At 39.9% G+C, this 20,241-nt stretch overlaps 1 protein-coding gene and 1 long non-coding RNA gene across 3 annotated transcripts; both read right to left on the bottom strand.

Annotated features, from left to right (window-relative positions):
- Positions 1–7,111: 7,111 nt before the first annotated feature.
- Positions 7,112–13,415, bottom strand: LOC116353352 (uncharacterized). The gene is made up of 2 exons (XR_004202717.1): positions 11,528–13,415; positions 7,112–9,898 (listed from the first exon to the last, which is right to left on the bottom strand). It is a non-coding gene; the product is annotated as an uncharacterized LOC116353352 (long non-coding RNA).
- Positions 13,416–14,577: 1,162 nt separating this feature from the next.
- LOC109904134 (cell division cycle-associated protein 4-like) lies at positions 14,578–19,499 on the bottom strand. Of its 2 annotated transcripts, XM_020501309.2 has the most exons (3): positions 19,216–19,499; positions 16,143–16,279; positions 14,578–15,835 (listed from the first exon to the last, which is right to left on the bottom strand). In XM_020501309.2, the coding sequence occupies exon 3, from the start codon at positions 15,824–15,826 to the stop codon at positions 14,900–14,902; it is 927 nt and encodes a 308-aa protein (XP_020356898.1). In that variant the 5' UTR covers positions 15,827–15,835; positions 16,143–16,279; positions 19,216–19,499; the 3' UTR covers positions 14,578–14,899. The 2 variants fall into 2 exon arrangements, with proteins under 2 accessions (XP_020356898.1, XP_020356897.1); XM_020501308.2 differs by lacking the exon at positions 16,143–16,279.
- Positions 19,500–20,241: the final 742 nt, after the last annotated feature.

Genomic DNA, 20,241 nt, shown 5'->3' with positions numbered 1-20,241 from the left:
ATGAGTGAAGACCTTTAATGGTTAAATGTGCAAATTAATAGGCAACATATAGATCGTTTCAGTTCCTACCACGGTAGCTCTGATGGACATGTGGACATTAGGCCTAGTAAACATTTGCACATTACATGGCAAATTTCATCAGCTTCAAAATCCCCCTCCCCATTGGCTCTATATGACTGAGGGCCATGTTATAACAAGAGAAAAAACATGTTTTATCACCACATGATGGAGACTACTGCACCAATACAAGACCTGTAAAATGTTGATGTTGAACAGTTGAGTTTGAAAAAAATCCCCACGTTGGCTTGGTAATGTGAGAACAGTGCAGAGCGGACTAATAACTTATACTCTGCCTTTAATTACCCATCTTCATAATTCATTTTGAGTTAATTCAATTGAAGAGTGTAACTTGCATAACCCCGTGGCATACCACGGCTCTTGTTCTGCATAGACAGCAGAAGACGTGCTCTAGTCCAAAGTGACAGACACTGTTTTATTTGTATTTATTATGGATCTGTCTTGGCAGCAGCTAATGAAGTCCAGCAAAACATTTTTCAAACATTACAATACATTCACAGATTTCACAACACACTGTGTGCCCTCAGGCTCCTACTCCACCACTACCACATATATACAATACAAAATCCATGTGTACTTGTGTGTATAGTGCGTATGTTATCGTGTGTGTCTGCATGTGTCTGTGCCAGTGTTTGTGTTGCTTCACTGTCCATAAGGTTCCATAAGGTGTATTTTTTCACTGTTCCATAAGGTGTATTTTGATCTGTTTTTTAAATCTATTTTTTACTGCTTGCATCAGTTACTTGATGTGGAATAGAGTTCCATGTAGTCATAGCTCTATGTAGTACTGTGTGCCACCCAAAGTCTGTTCTGGACTTGGGGACTGTGAAGAGACCTCTTGTGGCATGTCTTGTGCATGGGTGTCCTAGCAGTGTGCCAGTAGTTCAAACAGACAGCTCGGTACATTCAACATGTCAATACCTCTCACAAATACAAGTAGTGATGAAGTCAATCTCTCCTCCACTTTGAGCCAAGAGAGATTGACGTGCATATTATTAATGTTAGCTCTCTGTGTACATCCAAGGGCCAGTCGTGCTGCCCTGTTCTGAGCCAATAGTCATTTTCCTAAGTCCCTTTTTGTGGCACCTGACCACACGACTGAACAGCATTATTAGTACTGTGACATTATATTGGTTTTTCATTTGAAATGATATCTCATTTGAATGTAATATTGTGGGCCCTCACTATAGCAGGGATCCTCAAAGTAATTTAGTGAAGACTTTAGGATTAAAACATTTCAGAGAACTTGTCCTCTTGAATGTTGCTGTTTTGCATCACTTCCCACTGGGCACAAACTGGTTAAAACAACTTTGTTTCAACGTAATTTGTCAATGTATTGTGAGATAGAATCTACGTGGAAAATACATTGGATTTGAAAAAAGTCATCAACACAAACTGTTATGAGGGTGACATTTCTGGATTATGTCATCACTGTAACTCATTTTCAACATAGACACACACCTTGTTTAAAATACGTTTAATTTGTACCTTTGACACAACGCCAGATCATCAACGTTATATCCACCATTTAAAAAAATAATAGGCTGAGCAGCACCTCCTACTGGAGAGTTGATGTACAGCTATTCATTTGGTCTCCTATCCAAGGATTTTTAACCAGCAGTGCTTAGCTTTTATATTTGTCACTGACTACTACTAATGTGCTAACGTGAGAATGATTATAGAGAGACCTCTTAACAACTAAATATATTCTCTGTTGCTATTGAAGTCATTCCAAAGTGTAGGTTTAACAGACGGCCGTGATTGGGAGTCCCATAGTTAAATAAATAAATACATGTTTTAAATTAAATAGAAACATACTTTATAAGTCATATATTTAATTCCAGTTTGTCTACAAATTAATAACTGATATGTTGGATTCACATCTCCATCTCAACCAAAAATCTAAGTTAAAGAATTAGGACTAAAATAAATCAAATCAACCTTTAAATACACTTTAAATAAAGTTTGATTTGATTTAGTCCTGTTCTTTAACTTTGATTATTGGTTGAGATGGAGATGTGACTACAACATATCAAGTATTCATTTGGAATCAAACTAGAATTGGTTGACAAGCAAACACAATTCAATAATACTTTTGCAATACAGTAAAAGATAGCTTATTAACTTGTTGACAAATGATATGATGGATTCACTTCTGCAACTAAACCAAAAATCAAAGCTAAGGAATAGGATTAAGTCAGTTGTTCAGATGAAACTATATCTAAGCATACTGTATCCTTTAAATGTTGAGATTGGTTGTCAAACAAACATAATTCAATAATATTTTTGTAATACAGTAAATAGCCTTAAGGTAACACATCCATGGCCACATTTTGAGATTAGCCTGCTGTAATTATAAATGTCTTCTTACGTAATCATAGAAAGTAGGAATGTTCAAGATAGCGTGCAAAGGTCGTAGGTCTGTGGAGATCTTCACAGTTGCTGTAATAATCTGTTCAGAATCTTGACTAGCATTGATCACTGACACAATGCACTTTTAATGTAATCTCAACTGCATTCCAGGTCATTTGGATGTGCAATTAGATGAAGCACAGTGATAATACATAATGTTGTGTATAAATACAAAATATCTGGCATTGTATTCCCATCTGAACTTTGTTGTGCTTTTAAATGGTTGAAAGTGTAGTGATAACACATTTAGATGACAACTATACAAAATATCGGACATTGTTTTTCTTTGGAATTTGGTTGAAATTGGGGATTCAACAAAGGTCTAGCTGTCATTTTGAATGGGTGAATAAAGGTTGAGCTCTCATTGATCAACGCCTCAACCAAATATTACCCAAACGTCCACGGTGAAATGATTGGTGTGCCCAGTGGGTTTTGGCATGAATGCTTTGGCAATAACTTGCTGTCACGTGTTTGCCACCAGGCCCTTCCTTTTACATTGACTATTCACATGTTCACATGGCATGCTTTGAGTAAAATGGTGTTGAGGAATGCCTATTCTGAGTTCACATGGCATGCTTTGAGTAAAATGGTGTTGAGGAATGCCTATTCTGAGTTCACATGGCATGCTTTGAGTAAAATGGTGTTGAGGAATGCCTATTCTGAGTTCACATGGCATGCTTTGAGTAAAATGGTGTTGAGGAATGCCTATTCTGAGTTCACATGGCATGCCTTGAGTAAAATGGTGTTGAGGAATGCCTATTCTGAGTTCACATGGTATGCTTTGAGTAAAATGGTGTTGAGGAATGCCCAAAATAATTTTCGTTATACTGTCTGTCAACAAGACTTGGAAAAAAAGCCTAATCACATGAGTCTTGTCATATTCTGTCTGTGAGGAACAGTGTGTACTATTACTACTAATTGAGTCTGTGGTTTTCATTGTAACCATGTGGATGGATATAAATATTTCCTCCGATGTCACTGTTCTCATTGTGTGAAACCATAAGAGTCAGGGTCAGGCTGTGAATTTATTTCCCAAGAAAATACATGTTTACGCACAGTAATAGTCCTTGATTGCTTGACTGGACTGGTATGGAAGAGCTCTTCAGAGGATATAACTGAAAGGACAGCCATGTCATTTACAATAAACTATAGCCACAAAAAAATACACTGCCTAGTCATGTCTTGACAATTGACTCTGTCACCTACAGATATTAGTACATGTGTTTTGATTGACCACAACAGTGGCTGAAACACACATTTAAGAACTTAGGGCGCCCTCTGTCGGTTTCAGTTGAGTGTAGCTCTCGGCTGTCAATGCACCTGCGTCAGGTAAGGTTTCGTCATCGGGACGTCTCCAAAACATTAGGAAGTAGGCTGCTGTATTTTTATCATCCTCCAGATCCTTTAAAACGTCATCTGTTATAGAGACCCGCTACCAGTAAGGAATATTGCCCTATTTAGCTGTCTATCAACCAAATATAGACAGCTAATACAGTGTTGTTGTCACGTTCTAACCTTTATTTCCTTTGTTTTGTCATTATTTAGTATGGTCAGGGCGTGAGTTGGGTTGGGCAGTCTATGTTTGTTTTTTCTATGATTTGTGTATTTCTATGTTTCGGCCTAGTATGGTTCTCAATCAGAGGCAGGTGTCATTAGTTGTCTCTGATTGAGAATCATACGTAGGTAGCCTGGGTTTCACTGTGTGTTTGTGGGTGATTGTTCCTGTCTCTGTGTTTGCACCAGATAGGACTGTTTTGGGTTTTCACGTTTCTTGTTTTTGTATTCAGTTGTTCATGTGTACATTTACGTATTAAAAGAACCATGGACACTTACCACGCTGCATACTGGTCCTCTGATCCTTTTCGCCTCTCCTCTTCGGAAGAAGAGGAGGAAATCCCTGACAGTTTAATGAGTTTAATGCATACAGTCAATGGTTTAATGTAATAATAACGAATGTAAGAGGGATATTTCAAATTAGTTCAGTCACAGTCTAGCAACGGCTTAGCATTATGTGTAGGTTATGGACCGTGTTTGTTTTATTAATCAGGTGTGTATAATTCTCTTTATATGCATATATCGCTGTTTTTGTGGCTATCGTTAACTGTTAATGACATGGCTGTCCTTTCAGTAATATCCTCTGTTAAACCTAATATAGAGTATAAGTCTATGGGCTGCACAGGGAATCATAACAATAGAGAGAGTGAAGTCACTGAGGCTACATCATCACAGCATTGCCTGATCTGTCCAGACGTTGAGAGCATCTGTGGATGTGGACGGACGGATACATTTCAATTTCCTCCATTATCTGATCCTTGTCCAAAAACAGACTCTTATTCGTTCAATGGAGGAATCATTCATTTTTTGCTTACGGGGATTTTGAAGACTGGTCTGTTCAAACGGCTTGGGAAGAGAATGACCCCAAGGTGCATTTAGGGACTGGAGTTCTGCCAGGTCAAATACAGTTGACAGATCTTCATCTTTACCATGTTCTTCACCCATGAAAAATAAACATCTCTAATCTCTTAACAAAGGTGAGAGTGCACCCATCTTTTTGTTGATTCAAAGTTTACCCAGTTAAAAGAAAATGATTACATGTAGAAGTCTATTGTAATTGTAAAGGTCAACAGTGAAGAGGTGACTCCAGTATGCCTTCCAGGCAGAGTTCCTCTGTCCAGTGTCTGTGTTTTTTTGCCCATCTGAATCTTTTATTGGCCAGTCTGAGATATGTTTTTTTTCTTTCAACTCTGACTAGAAGGCCAGCATTCCGGAGTCGCCTCTTATCTGTTGACTTTGAGACTGGTGTTTTGCGGATACTTTTTAATGTAGCTGCCAGTTGAGGACTTGTGAGGCATCTGTTTCTCAAACTAGACACTCTAATGTACTTGACCTCTTGCACAGTTGTGCAGCGAGGCCTCCCACTACTCTTTCTATTCTGGTTAGAGCTAGTTTGCGCTTCTGTGAAGGGAGTAGTACACAGCGTTGTACGAGATCTTCAGTTTCTTGGCAATTTCTCAAATGGAATAGCCATCATTTCTCAGAACAAGAATAGACTGACAAGTTTCAGGAGAAAGTTATTTGTTTCTGGCCATTTTGAGCCTGTAATCGAACCCACAAATGCTGATGCTCCAGATACTCAACTAGTCTAAAGAAGGCCAGTTTTATTGCTTCTTTAATCAGGGCAACAGTTTTCAGCTGTGCTAACATAATTGCAAAAGGGATTTCTAATGATCAATTAGCCTTTTAAAATGATCAACTTGGATTAGCACACACAATTGCCATTGGAACACAGGAGTGATGGTTGCTAATAATGGGCCTCTGTACGCCTATGTAGATATTCCATTCCAGCTACAATAGTCATTTACAACATTAACAATGTCTACACTGTATTTCTGGTCAATTTGATGTAACTTTAATGGACAAAAAAAGTATTTTTCTTTAAAAAACAAGGACATTTCCAAGTGACCACAAACTTTTGAACGGTAGTGTATATATTTTGATACAGAGTGCAGTTACAGTGTTACTATACCATTTTCTATGAATGTACTGAGTGATTTATTCTGTTTAACAATTGTCTAGAGCAGAGGGGAAAATGCTCCTCTTGAGATGATGCAACTCCGTGGAAAGACTGGAAGTAAGTCACAGCACTCCACTAGAGGGCAGACTGGCCTCAAGTCCTGAACCCCATTTTGCAGACAAACAAAACTGTCTGCTGGCAATATTCACAAGCAGTCAGCCCTGTGTGAGCTAGACATAAAATTGACATGAACCAATATTTTATTGAAGATATTTATCCTTTGTGTGGTGTTCGGGTCCACTGGACCCGAGGGTAATATAAGTGTGGAGAAGTGTGTGTGTGTGTGTGTGTGTGTGTGTGTAGGTGAAAACAAGTACAACTTAAACAAAAAGGTTTGCTGTGTGCCTACGCTCTGTCTTCCTCCTCCCTGGGCCTGCTGTTTCAACATAGCACCAAGAACCTGTCTGTCTCCTACTTTTCTTGCACTCTTTACCCTTTGTAGTGTGTGAAACTACACAATGTCTTGCGGGAACCTGCACAATGGTATTACAATCCATTATTTTGACACATTGTAAAAAATGAAGTGTTTCCCACACTCTACCCCACCCAGGTGCAAATTGGGGGAGGGACACAACAAATAAATAACTTTGCATGTGTGGCTCCTTCACAAAATCAATTAGTATGGCAAAAAATAATCGCTGCTCTATGAGGGCCTTAGAAATCATTTTTGCAGAGAGAGAAGCTAGTGTGGAAGGAATGTCTTCCACTTTGGAAGATGAACCATTTTCAGAAAATGAGGATCGTGTCTTTGTCAATTCGGAGTCTGACAGTGAGTTGGAGGAGGATGAGATTGACCCTCAGCCAGTCCCAGGACCAGCCTGTCAGCAACCAGCTCATCAGCAGCCTGCAGGAGGAGAAATATGGATGTCAAAAAATTGTGAAATTGAAGGGTCTTCTTGCCCAAGGAATGAGGCACCCCACATGCATCAAGTGCAAGAAATACATTTGCAACACACACACACACACAGTACAATTTGTCCTTCCAATTTGTTCAGCTCAAAGAAATAAACATCAATAGTGATGAAAATCCTGTTTCATTTGTATAGCTTCAAGATAAACATGATTTATTCCACCCAAGTCTTGATTGTAATTGATTTGTTTACAAAAAACAAATGGTGCTTTAATTGATAAATGTGATCTAGCTGAGGTAAATGGCTAATATTAACCATGTATGCTGTCTATATTTCTTGTAATTGATATAAGTCAACATCTAAGTATTAAGTATTTTTTTACGGAAATTGTTATGGCTGTATAGTTTTAAAAATCCAATAATGTTGTGGGTCCATCAGAATTGCGAACATTGGGTTAATAACAAAAACATGAAAACCACACAAGGGTTAATATTCATTAACAAAAATCAAGAGGCAAATCTCTATTACTTTTTCATTATTTGTGGGTCAGATCTATGGCATAGTATATGATTATGTTAAAACATAATTAAAACACAGAAATTGCAATGGGAAGACATCCACTGACGCAAAGCATTGTATAGTTTAAAATGTTATTAAACATAATTTAATTTCAATGTACGTATAAAACAAATACTGACATCTGACTACATGAGCCAGGATAATGGCAGAATCTTTTCTAAGAGTTGATTCATTCCACATCACAATTATTTACAAATCTAAAAAGTTGATATTGCACTTAAAAACCATTGAACACATTGACTAGTAGTATTTGATACAGCAGATCTACAAGCCAAAGTTACTATCAGCCTCCTAACAAAACATGAATGAGCTGGAGGAAGACATGTAACTTGCTAATAAGAGGAGTCATTCTCATGACCAATTGTTCTATTTTTGCTACACCTCAAAACAATGATGATCTGGAGAAACATAAAAGCTTACAAAAATGTATGACTGTCCCATTTGTCCATATATTTGATAAAATACCCATCTCTAAGATTGCGTTTACACAGGCAGCCAATGTGGATCTTTTTTCCACTAATTGGGCTTTTAACCAATCACATCAGTTATTTTTCTGAGCTTCGATCTGATTAGTCAAAAGACCAATTAGTGAAATATCAGAATTGGGCTGCCCATGTAAACACAGCCTTAGTCTCACTGTCGAAACCTGGCTTGACATCTTGAGGAGTGCATGGTACAAATAGAAATATAAGTAATGATTGGGTGTGTCTTCTTACTGTGGTTAGGTGTTGTGGAAAAATGGATTGTTTGTGCTTGAACTATTTATGGAATCACATTATTGGCGTCTTCCACATCTATCTTTCCCCCATTGTGTTCCTCTGCTTTGTTAACCTGCCTAAATACACTAAACCAGACATGTTTCATGGGATTGGTCAATGGGGTATGATGGAGCTAATCAGCACAAAGCTGCGTAACAGGGAGGTTATTACATGTGTACAACTCCATCTGAGCCAGTACTCTTCCATACAGTGAAAACGAGGGGTTGGTGGATGAGAACACTCCTCCCACATATCATTTGATTGGTTGGCGGGTTGAGTCTATGAATAGAAATTTAATACTGAGAGCAAAACAATCACCTTTTCACAAGTAGGCCCATCCTACATGACAAGATATGTAGTCCTACATTTTCCTCCCCCCTCTTATTTCCATCTCTCTCTCTCATCTCCTCCCAGCTAGTGCACTGGTGGGATGTCAGAGTGAATTAAGATTACATCCCAGTACAGTGGCTGAAGAGAGACAAAGGGACATGGAGGAAGGGATGATGATCCTGGGTTGTATTGAGCCTTGACATGACACTCACACGTGGAGGAAAGCGCTCACTGCTCAGCTCTCCACTTGATATATTTCTTAACTTTCCCCATTGAAACTCAAATACTAAATTTCTACAGAATTATTTTAAGTCTTTAAGGCACTGTTTTTTAAAGGGAAAAGTGGCTGTTATAATTTGATTAAATGCAAAGATAATGTACAATTTCAAGATGCATTATATAATAGCACAAGCACTAAAGGTAAAAGTATTTTTTCTCGCATTCTGACGACTCCCTCAAGAACTGAACATTATGTTCTCAGTAGATACACCATCAAGTCTACGTCGCCTTAATAAAACCGCTCTCGTATGACAAAAATACTGATGATGTCCAAATCCTTAACAACCAGGTCATGACCCCTTGATGTGAACTACATATTTCATGAGTTGACTATGATCTCCATAATGTGGTCCAGATCATTGAGGTCGGTCAGACACTGCTTTAGTCCCTTGTCCCCCCAGGACGACACCCCGCACACCCAGGATGGGTAGCCGGCCAAGGCCGAGGGGATATCAGGGTCGTACATGGAGGTGTCAATGTCCTCAAAGATGTCATCCAGGGCAAGGTCCATGAGGTAGCCCAGGGCTTTGTGCTCTGGGGTGCCCAGAGGAGCTGTCCTGTAAGGGAGATGTAGGCAACAAAGGGTGGGGCGGCGAGGAGACACCCAGTGCGTTTCCTTCAGCACACCCTGGGCAGGTGAGTGGGCCATCCTCCTCCCAAATACCATCACTGAGAGAGTCATGGTGGACAGCATTTAAAGGCAAGTTTGAGAGGTCAGTTGTGTGGGTAGGTGCATCAGGGTAAGGGGAGAGTGACTGGGCTGACAGGTCAAGACTACCTGGCAAATCCCTGTGCATGTCCTATTGAATCTGCCTCAGGGTATTCACCAGCAGCACTGAGCGGTGCAGGCTTAGTTCTGCTCCTGTTCGACTGCGCTGTAGCTTGTCCAGGCATAGGCTGAGCACCAGCTGTAGCAGATGAGGCAGGTAAGAAGACCCACCCCTGAGCCTTGACCTCAGCCTTCTCTGGCAAATAGACCTTGAGCCCCTCTGCCTCATTACAACTGTTTCCGCTTCACGCCACGACCCAACATAGATCTAGACAGGAAAGACATTGATCACTTTCACTGATCAACATTTGAGTATGAAATATACACATCATTTGAGTCTGGTCTTCATATAGTTTTAAATCTAGTTTGTAATGTAAGGCTCTTGTTCAGTGAGTCGATAGGCTACTGTATTGGCCTACATGTGCAATGTGTGTACTTGCTGTTACTGTATTGGCCAGGTCTACATGTGCAACATTAGCCTAGACAGCAGATAGTGGGCGCTAATGGATGATGCTTTATGTACAAGCAGGTCCAATGGGGACACTTGAGTGTATTACCGGCTGGGCACATCAATCCTGAACGATAATGTAGCTCTAGCGCCCAATATCGGCTGCCTAGGGTAGTGCAACTTCTGTCTCTCTGTTGACAGTGCTCTAATTAACTACTGTATTTATGCATATTTTCATGTGTAAGACAGCAATAAATATGAGCTTGAGTTCAGGATGAATAATGCGTCCCAATATTTTTCCCATTATAAAATTAACAATTTATGAAGTGCTGTTGAGACACGACTATCTAGAAAACGCAAACACAACATGCTAGTAATACTACCAATACAAATCACATAGGCTAATCTACCTGTATTATGGAGCTACTGCATTTGATTCCAACTCCTCGGTTTATAAAATATCCTGCACATTGTCGATGATTCGTTGCTCTCTCAAAAGACCGTCATCTACACAGTTGAGTTTTCACTGCATCTTATTGAAATGTGAGGAATGCAAGAAATCGTACAAATGTTTAGTTCAAAGGCCGTGTCTCTTTTCGTTATGGCTATCCCCCTGACCTCTGATAAACGTGTATGTTTTGCTTGAAGGGGTGCGGGACTACAGGGACACATGGAAAGGCAGAGACAGTTCCCGGATACCCATTATGAAAGCAGTTGTTCGGCGAGACCGCAGACCAAGCCTCCACTAATTGTCATTGAGCGGTCTCTACCACTCACGGGGCTGGGAAATGTGCAACACATTTGAGGTTTGTAACTTTTTACATGCGTTGAAATTCACAGTACCCAGTCTACATCGCAGCGCATTTGACTGCAAATCAGAGTTGTTACTGTTAAAACCATCGAACACGGTTACAGACGCATGGATTACGAAGTTATTTCATACAATGTAACAAATACATTTTCCTTATGAGAAAATAACTATTGTGGTGGATTGGCCCATGTACATCCACGCAAGGTCAAAAGTCTATTGTAATTGTAAAAAGTGTGTGTGCACATTACAAAAGTAAAGTATTACCTTGGGAGGAACAAATTAATTGCAACAAATTTGGAGATCAATGTGTCTTTCAATATGTTTTCGACATTTCAATGAAGATTTGGAAGAATATTCCATTAATAAGTATAATGGTCTCACTTCATAATTTGGTAAAATCTTAAGTACCTAATTACTCCACTGTAAATATTTTTGTTATCATGAAAATAATCCAAAAATGTACCGTTTCAAATCCTGTGTTAAGAAATGCAATGTTAGTCTCATGGAATATAATCTCTTGAGCACTACAGAAATCAATTGATATAATGGTGTGCATTTACGTTTTTGAAGGTTGTACACTGATTGGTATGCACATTACACAGCTTACACTACAAATCAACCACAATACTTTAACTTACCTTTATACTAGCGGTTAGGATTAGGTTAGGATTCCTGGTTTTCACTCAGGCGGCCGGGGTTCGACTACCGGTATGGAAACAACTGTTTTGGGACGACAGGTAGTCTAGTGGTTAGAGCATTGGGCCAGTAATCGAAAGGTTGCTGAATCGAATCCCCAAACTGACAATGTAAAAATCTGTCATTCTACCCCTGAACTGGCTGTCATTGAAAGAAAGAATTTGGTCTTAACTGACTTGCCTAGTTAAAAAAATATTTACAAAAAGGTCTTTAAATAAAAGGAGAAATTTCATTTAAAAAAATAAATAAAAATTATACTAAGACTAATTTGATCAAATTAATTAAAATTAAAAAATGACAAGATTTGCACCTTTTATTATAAAAAATATTTACAAAGGTCCTAAAATGTTTTCTTAATATAAAAATGCATATACTTTACAATTGTTAAGGTCTTTGAAATTCTAGCTGCTGTTTGAAGCAGTGACATCATTCAGAGGAGTTTTGTGGTAGTAATGACCAGTAATACTGTCAGATTTTACTGGTACGGTTTGCCTGAGTAATCTTTTCATCATGATAAGGAGACATTATGAAAAGAAATCTTTAGAGAAAGAGCTGCTTGTAAAAATAAATTTTAAAAAATTATAGTTGAAATCTGTACAAAATATATTTTTGCAAAAGAAATGCATAGTGAATAGGGGGGGTATTGAGTTGTAATAAAGCAATAAGGCAAAAGGGGGTGTGGTATATGCCCAATATATACCACGGCTAAAGTGTGCCTGGGTAAAGCCCCTAGCCATGGTATATTGGCCATATACCATAACCACCCGAGGTGTCTTATTTCTATTATAAATTGGTTACCAACGTAATTAGAGCAGTAAAAATGTCATACCCGTGGTATATGGTCTGATATACCACAGCTTTGAGCCAATCAGCATTCAGGGCTTGAACCACCCAGTTTATAATATATCACATGGGTATACACAGCTCAGTTTAAAAATCTACGTGGCATGTATGTATCTGTATTTAATAAATTAAATAAATTAAAAGGAATAACTTAATGGGTCAACCAATAATTCTTCATTTGTAGTAATACAAATATCAGAAAATAAGGCTTCTTAATGCTGATATCAAGCAAGAGTTTCTCTAAATACTTTACAAATCTAGTCTAGGTTGTAAGGGATGGATTCAAATCAAGTAGGAAAAAAAACTGTGCCCCTCTTGAGACTTAAATGGTTAAAACCAAACCATAGGAAGACATTGGGTGACTGGCTAAATTAAAATGGATCATATTCAAAATATGGGGGGAAATTATTTTAAATCATACTGGTAAATTTCCCAAACTGTAAATTGCAAAAATATATATTTCTATATACATACAGTTGAAGTCACATTTACTTTGGAATCATTAAAATTCGTTTTTCCACCACTCCACAAATTTCTTGTTAACAAACTATAGCTTTGGCAAGTCGGTTAGCACATCTACTTTGTGCATGACCCAAGTAATTTTTCCAACAATTGTTTACAGACAGATTATTTCACTTATAATTCACTGTGTCACAATTCCAGTGGGACAGAAGTTTACATACACTAAGTTGACTGTGCATTTAAACAGCTTGGAAAATTCCAGAAAATTGTCGTGGCTTTAGAAGTTTCTGATAGGCTAATTGACATCATTTGAGTCAATTGGGGGTGTACCTGTGGATGTATTTCAAGGCCTACCTTCAAACTCGGTGCCTCTTTGAATGACATCATGGGAAAATGAAAAGATATCAGCCAAGACCTCAGAAAAAAAATGGTAGACCTCCACAAGTCTGATTTATCCTTGGGAGCAATTTCCAAACACCTGAAGGTACCACATTCATCTGTACAAACAATAGTACGCAAGAATAAACACCATGGGACCACGCAGGCGTCATACCGCTCAGGAAGGAGACGCGTTCTGTCTCCTAGAGATGAATGTACTTTGGTGCGAAAAGTGCAAATCATTCACAGAACAACAGCAATGGACCTTGTGAAGATGCTGGAGGAAACAGGTACAAAAGTATCTATATCCACAGTAAAACGTGTCCTATATCGACATAACCTGAAAGGCCACTCAGCAAGGAAAAGGCCACTGCTCCAAAAGTGCCATAAAAAGGCCAGACTACGGTTTGCAACTGCACATGGGGTCAAAGATCGTACTTTTTGGAGAAATGTTCTCTGGCCTGATGAAACGAAAATATAACTGTTTGGCCATAATGACCATCGTTATGTTTGGAGGAAAAAGGGGGACGCTTGCAAGCCGAAGAACACCATCTCAACCGTGAAGCATGGGGGTGGCAGCATCATGTTGTGGGGGTGCTTTGCTGCAGGAGGGACTGGTGCACTTCACAAAATAGATGGCATCATGAGGGACGAAAATTATGTGGATATATTGAAGCAACATCTCAAGACATCAGTCAGGAAGTTAAAGCTTGGTCGCAAATGGATCTTCCAAACGGACAATGACCTCAAGCATACTTCCAAAGTTATGGCAAAATGGCTTAAGGACAACACAGTCAAGGTATTGGTGTGGCCATCACAAAGCCCTGACCTCAATCCCATAGAAAATGTGTGGGCAGAACTGAAAAATCGTGTGCGAACAAGGAGGCCTACAAACCAGTTACACCAGCTCTGTCAGGAGGAATGGGCCAAAATTCACCCAACTTATTGTGGGAAGCTTGTGGAAGGCTGCCCGAAACGTTTGACCCAAGTTAAACAATTTAAAGGGAATGCTACCAAATACTAATTGAGTGTATGTAAACTTCTGACCCACTGGGAATGTGATGAAAGAAATAAAAGCTGAAATAAATAATTATCTCAGTTATTATTCTGACATTTCACATTCTTAAAATAAAGGGGTGATCCTAACTGACCTAAAACAGGGAATTTTTACTAGGATTAAATGTCAGGAACTGTGAAAAACTGAGTTTAAATGTATTTGGCTAAGGTGTATGTAAACTTCCGACTTCAACTGTACGTACATGTTTCACTAATATTTGTTTTACTCTTTAGGAAAATATGCATCGCTTCAGAGGGTCTATTTGTGTGTAGTGTAATGACATTGTTCTTCAGTCCATACATATTACAATAAATAAAAACATAACTGGAAAAATAGATTGTATGACAAAAAGAAATATAGAAAAGTATGTCAAATAAGAAAAATCATAATGGTATAGGTTGTAATCTCTGCCCACTTAGAGATGCACAGCTGCATGTCGTAACACTGAATAAGTTCTTGATTTCATAAACCCTCAACATCTGAATGTATAATAACACCATATCCAAATATACGCACCACGTGCACAGTCTGTAAAGAGTCTGCAAAGTAAGTATGCAAGGAAGTGTGTTGTTTCTCAGGAGCCCACTATGATCTCCATGATGTGGTCCAGTTCATTGAGGTCTGATCGGCAGCTGGTGCTGGAACTGAGGGGTGAGGGCCCATGGGAGGACAGGCTCTCCAGGAGGTCATAGGGCCCCATCTTAGGAACACTCTGCATTCCTGTCAGCACTGTATCAAGGTCGTAGTAAGACGCATCCACGTCTGAAAACAGTTCCTCCAGAGCAGGGTCGGGGCTGGGCGCAGGGTTTTTGATCTCGAACGTGCCAAAGACCTGCTCTGCTGTCCTGGTGTCCTCCACCAGGCTGTCACGCTCCCTCTCCTCCCCCTCTGAGCCAGACCCACACTCCTCACTGTCCTCCTCCTCATCATCATCATCATCTTCACCTGTCTCCTCCTCTTCCCAGCAGGGGTCCATGCCAAAGGTGCCTGGCAGGTAGGAGGTTGGGGCTTGGGGGGAGACAGTGGACATAGTCATCCCCACCTCTGCCGCCGCCGCCTCCTCCTCCTCCAACACCTCCTCCGCAGGGCAGCCCTCTGAACCCACCACTGGGAAGGGCTTGGGGACCTGCTCCCCCTGGGCTGCCTCTGTCTGCCGGCACAGCACCTCGGTGGCCACCAGGCGGTCTGCAGAGCACTGGGCAGCAGCGTTGGCAGCACTCAGGGCCTGGGTCATGATCTGCCAGGTGCCGTCCTGGGTCATCTCCTCCTGGATCTGCCTCACCGTGTTGGCAATCAGCACCGAACGGCACAGATTAGGCTCCACCAGCATGTGGCACAGCTGCAGTTTGATCAGGGACATGTCCAGCAGGGACTGCCGCTGCAGGCTGTAGGACGACAGCATCCTCACAGCTGCCAAACTCGACTGATTCACATCCTCACCGCCTGCCACAGGTTCCTCCCTGGAGTCGGAAAACTTGCGCTTCGTGCCCTTCGGGAACATTTTGGCTCTCTGGGGTGAAGGGAAACGGAAAGAGTGTTATTGGTGACAAACCGGTCACAAAAACTTCACAATCTAACAAACACACATGATATCATGAAATACTGTGTTGTCTTGATGAATTTTAGTTATCAAAACTACATTCAAAAAAATGTACGAATTTATAATTTGTGGTGTTATGTTTGAAGTGTGTGGCATAAGGACAAACTTTTCATTGGTAAGAGAATTTCATGAAGAAGAATCTCTACAGGTTAGCTAAATATTAATGTAATGTGCTACAGTATAAATAGCTTGTTGTTTTTCTGAAAGTTTGCTATACCTTTCCTGTTGAGAGGCACAGGCATTAGCATAGCAGCTTGGTCCCGGCTGCAGCGCTTCAGTACTTTTGTACAAGCAACAAGCAGCTTTTGTTCTGCACCCTTTCTGCCCATTTTAGGCCAGTCTGAAGCAAGGCTCCTGCTGGGCGGAACAACCACACTTTTAACAGACCCACTGAACCACCGAAAATACAGCATGTTACCAACCAACTACCATCACTGCGGTCAAAATCAGGACAGGTCAGGCTTTTCTCAACAACAAAAAACACAATCAGCTCATGTACATACACTATCCCACCCCACTGCCACCTGTCGTCAAACATCTAAATATTGGCAAAAGTGAGTTCACTTCTGTACTACCGGAGTGAAGTTAATAGGACACATACTGGGTGAGAAAAGTCAAAAGAATACCACACAGGTTTAAATGTGATATGTTTGAGATATACACACCATGCTCCAAAAAATATAACTGCTATAATGTAATTAAAGGGAAAGGAGGAACAGTGAAAATAACCTTCCTGAAGCAGTATCTCTGTCTGAATGAGAAGATATCAGAAGACTTGCCTCAAAACAACAGGGGACGGCTGTTGACTCCAAGGGACCAACAAGCAGGGAAGAGCAGAGTAGGGAGAGAACACAGGACAGGAGCCTGTGTGACATCACACTACATTTTCCATCAGACTAAAACAAAGGAACTTCTGTCAGGGTGTGCATCTCCTCAGAGAGAGCAGTGGCTGGGGCAGTAATTGGAGTTACTACTCTGCTACATGGATCAACCATCTACGAAGCAAGAAATTATATCAAACAGGAGACAAGTATGAAATAAAGTAAAGCTAATAAAGTAACATTTTGGTTCAAAACAGCAAACATTTGCACTTAATAGATTTTAACACTATACTAGCTTATGGCAAAAAAAAGCACAGTTGATAATAGCAACTTAATTAAGCAATGTTCCTAATAAGCAAATGTCTTGTATCTATCTATTCTAGGGCTGCAGGGATACACTGTGGACATCACAGGGGCACAATCTATCAGTCTGCCAAGCAAAGGACATTGAGCTTTGGTCCTACCTGAGAAGACATCTCAGCACTGAAGCAACAAATAACATCACAAGTGACACTGTCGCATTTACTGTATGTTTTCACCATTGGAAGCAATCAGGAGAGTGCTTTTGAGTGTGTTAATGAACCTAACTTGAATGCAGACTTTATGGCCGACCACTTAGCCTAACCATTGCTTTCACTAGAGGGTGGTTATGTGCTTCTAATGTCATTAGCCATCAATAAACCATGATGAAAAACAATATGTCACATAATTGGACTGGTCCCCTTACTGAAATCTAAGATCATGTTAGCTGCAAGAACTGAAGACTGCAAATGGACCTGCGTCAGACCACAGATAAAATGCACAAACAGTCCGATACAATCCTCTGGGGTACAAGACAACTGTCAAATTCAGCAAATGTTGTGTACTAAATAGCTAAAACCCATATAATCATTACATATTTTCTAGTCCAATTCATGAGTAGCGTTGCCAGGTACCCTATTCAAAATACAAAATGTGAGGCAGACACATGAATGTACTTTCTGTTTCTCTTTTGTTACCTTAGTGGTAACTGTAAAAAAGAATGGAGAATTTCTAGCTAAGAAGCAAAATACTACACAAGTAACAACAACACAGGGTTCATGTTAATGCACCATTTCACCCACAAACAATAGGTGTCTACTATGGGAGTATAGCTGATTGGATATCTGAAAACAAGGAAAAAAGAAGGCGCAATCATTTTGATGAGAAAAAACTAGTTAGTGGTGCCAGGCAGGGGACTTTTTGCTCTTTATGAACACTGCAAACCTAAAATGGCCTGTTCAATACAAATCTTTACAAATCTGTAATCCATTGACAAATAGGATCTAATAGGTTAATGTGGCTATAAGAAAACAAAACATAAGTCAAGCCAACATACACCCCTTCAAATTAGGACGGCGGGTAGCCTAGTGGTTAGGACGTTGGGCCAGTAACCGAAAGGTTGCTGGATGGAATCCCTGAACTGACAAGGTAAAAATCTGTCGTTCTGCCCCTGAACAAGGCAGTTAACCCACTGTTCCCCAGTAGGCCGTCATTGTAAATAAGAATTTGTTCTTTACTGACTTGCCTAGTTAAATAAAGGTTAAATGAAAAAAAAAAAAAAAGTTGAATCATTGTTTTGATGAATCAAGGTTTTTTACTCCAAACAATTAATCTCTCAGTACCAAATGTAAGGAGGGAACATAATTCATGTATGCTGTGCTTGTTGTACTGTATGTGTTATGCCTCAGTTATATTACACCGTTCTAAACGTCAAAGAGCAGCAAGGCTTAATACATAAAATAGCATTAACACCCACAGCTCCACCAGAGATCCTCCTCCTCCTCGTCTCTGGCTCCACCTAGGAATAGTCTCCCCTCCCCCACAATACTGACGTTGACAGTATTTCCGCTGCCGCTTATGCTTATTTGAATGGAGAAATTAGCTGACTACGCAACAGTGCGAGTGTGTATCCTGCAATTCATAATAGGTTAATACAAAAATATGTACATAATGAAATTAGTTATTTATATTGCACTCACTGCAATAGCGCATGTCCTTCTCTGGTAGCTGTACCGCATGCTTTGTCTAGCTCGAGCAACAGTGACGCTGGGGCGACAACGGAGATGAGGCCATTTTGAAATAACTAACTACGTTACCTACTGTAGCTAGCTAATTCCCACTCTGCGATATAATTGTTTAACTATAAAATAACGGATATAAATGGGGTAGATTATTACAACACTGTTTTTAAAATGATGAACTTCCCTTTTCCAACTACATTTCTCCACTCTCCCTAACTGACATGGATACTCCCGCATGAAAATTGTTTAGCTACCTCAACTACCGTTAGCTAACGTTACCTAGCTAAATGTGTAGCTAGCGCCCCCCCCCCCCCCCCACCCCCTCACCAGACTAACATTTGACAAGAGTTTCGGAGATAAACATTTCAATAAATGCCCCATATCAATCCTAACAAATAAATACAGTCGGTTAATTAATTTGGCGTACCTTTATTTTTACTTTATTCCGGTGTTGGTCATAGGATCCTCTGTAGAAAGCGGAGATCGGGCTGAGATGAGATCATTTATGCCACGGCTTCAAAACTAGCTACCTCGTCTTCACTGCTCCCTGCTTGCTACAGCCAGGGAGCAGGAGGGGTGAATGGGGCGGGTTCCATGCATCTTGATAGACAGGCTGTCATTGTCACTTGAACGAGAGCACCAGAACAAAAGGTACACTCCACACTCTCAAAACGCAAAGAAATGGCACAGCAACAACAGCACATGTAAATCAGAGCTCGCGTGCGTTTCCCCCCACAACTGCAGACTGTAATCAGTGCATAGCGAGGAAATTGTTATTTCAAAGCAAAACATTTTTGTTTTTAAATCAACAATAAATTAAATACAACTACGATGAGTTATACAGAATTACAGAATATAATGACATTGGAGCTTTTGACTTAATGTATCTTTTTTTTCATTGTTCAAATTTGGTTTACCAAGGATTTTTGTTATCCTCTCTTTTGACAAATTACTCTTCCAATCTTACTCTAGTTCGTGGGTGTGAAATTGGATGTGTTTGGCCAAAAACGTAGTGACGGTACAACACCGTAACCCGATCGGAAATTGCGGCGAGTAGTGCGGAAGAAAATGAGAAGTGTAGAAAAAGTTGGTGAAGCAACAGCTGTGCTGGAATGCGAACAATAAGGGTGTCAGTTCTGAGGGTATATAATGGGAGGATGAGCGTCAAGGACCGGAATGGTCAGTAGTGGAAAGACATAGGAAGAAGAGAGATCATTATACAGAAAGCAGTAGTGATGTGTTGGAGTGGAAAGTTGTGATACATTGTCACGCTTGAGTAAATGTAAAGATACCTTCATAGAAAATGATTCAAATAAAAGTGAAAGTCACCCAATAAAATAGTACTTGAGTAAAAGTCTACAAGTATTTGGTTTTAAATATACTTAAGTATTAAAAGTAAATAGAATTACTCAAATGTACGTAAGTATTAAAAGTAAAAGTATAAACAATTTCA

The sequence above is a fragment of the Oncorhynchus kisutch genome, linkage group LG14, assembly GCF_002021735.2.
Source record: "Oncorhynchus kisutch isolate 150728-3 linkage group LG14, Okis_V2, whole genome shotgun sequence".
In the NCBI taxonomy this organism is placed as follows: domain Eukaryota; kingdom Metazoa; phylum Chordata; class Actinopteri; order Salmoniformes; family Salmonidae; genus Oncorhynchus; species Oncorhynchus kisutch.
The sequence above is the reverse complement of the archived record's forward strand: the minus strand, read 5'-3'. Positions and strand labels throughout refer to the sequence as shown.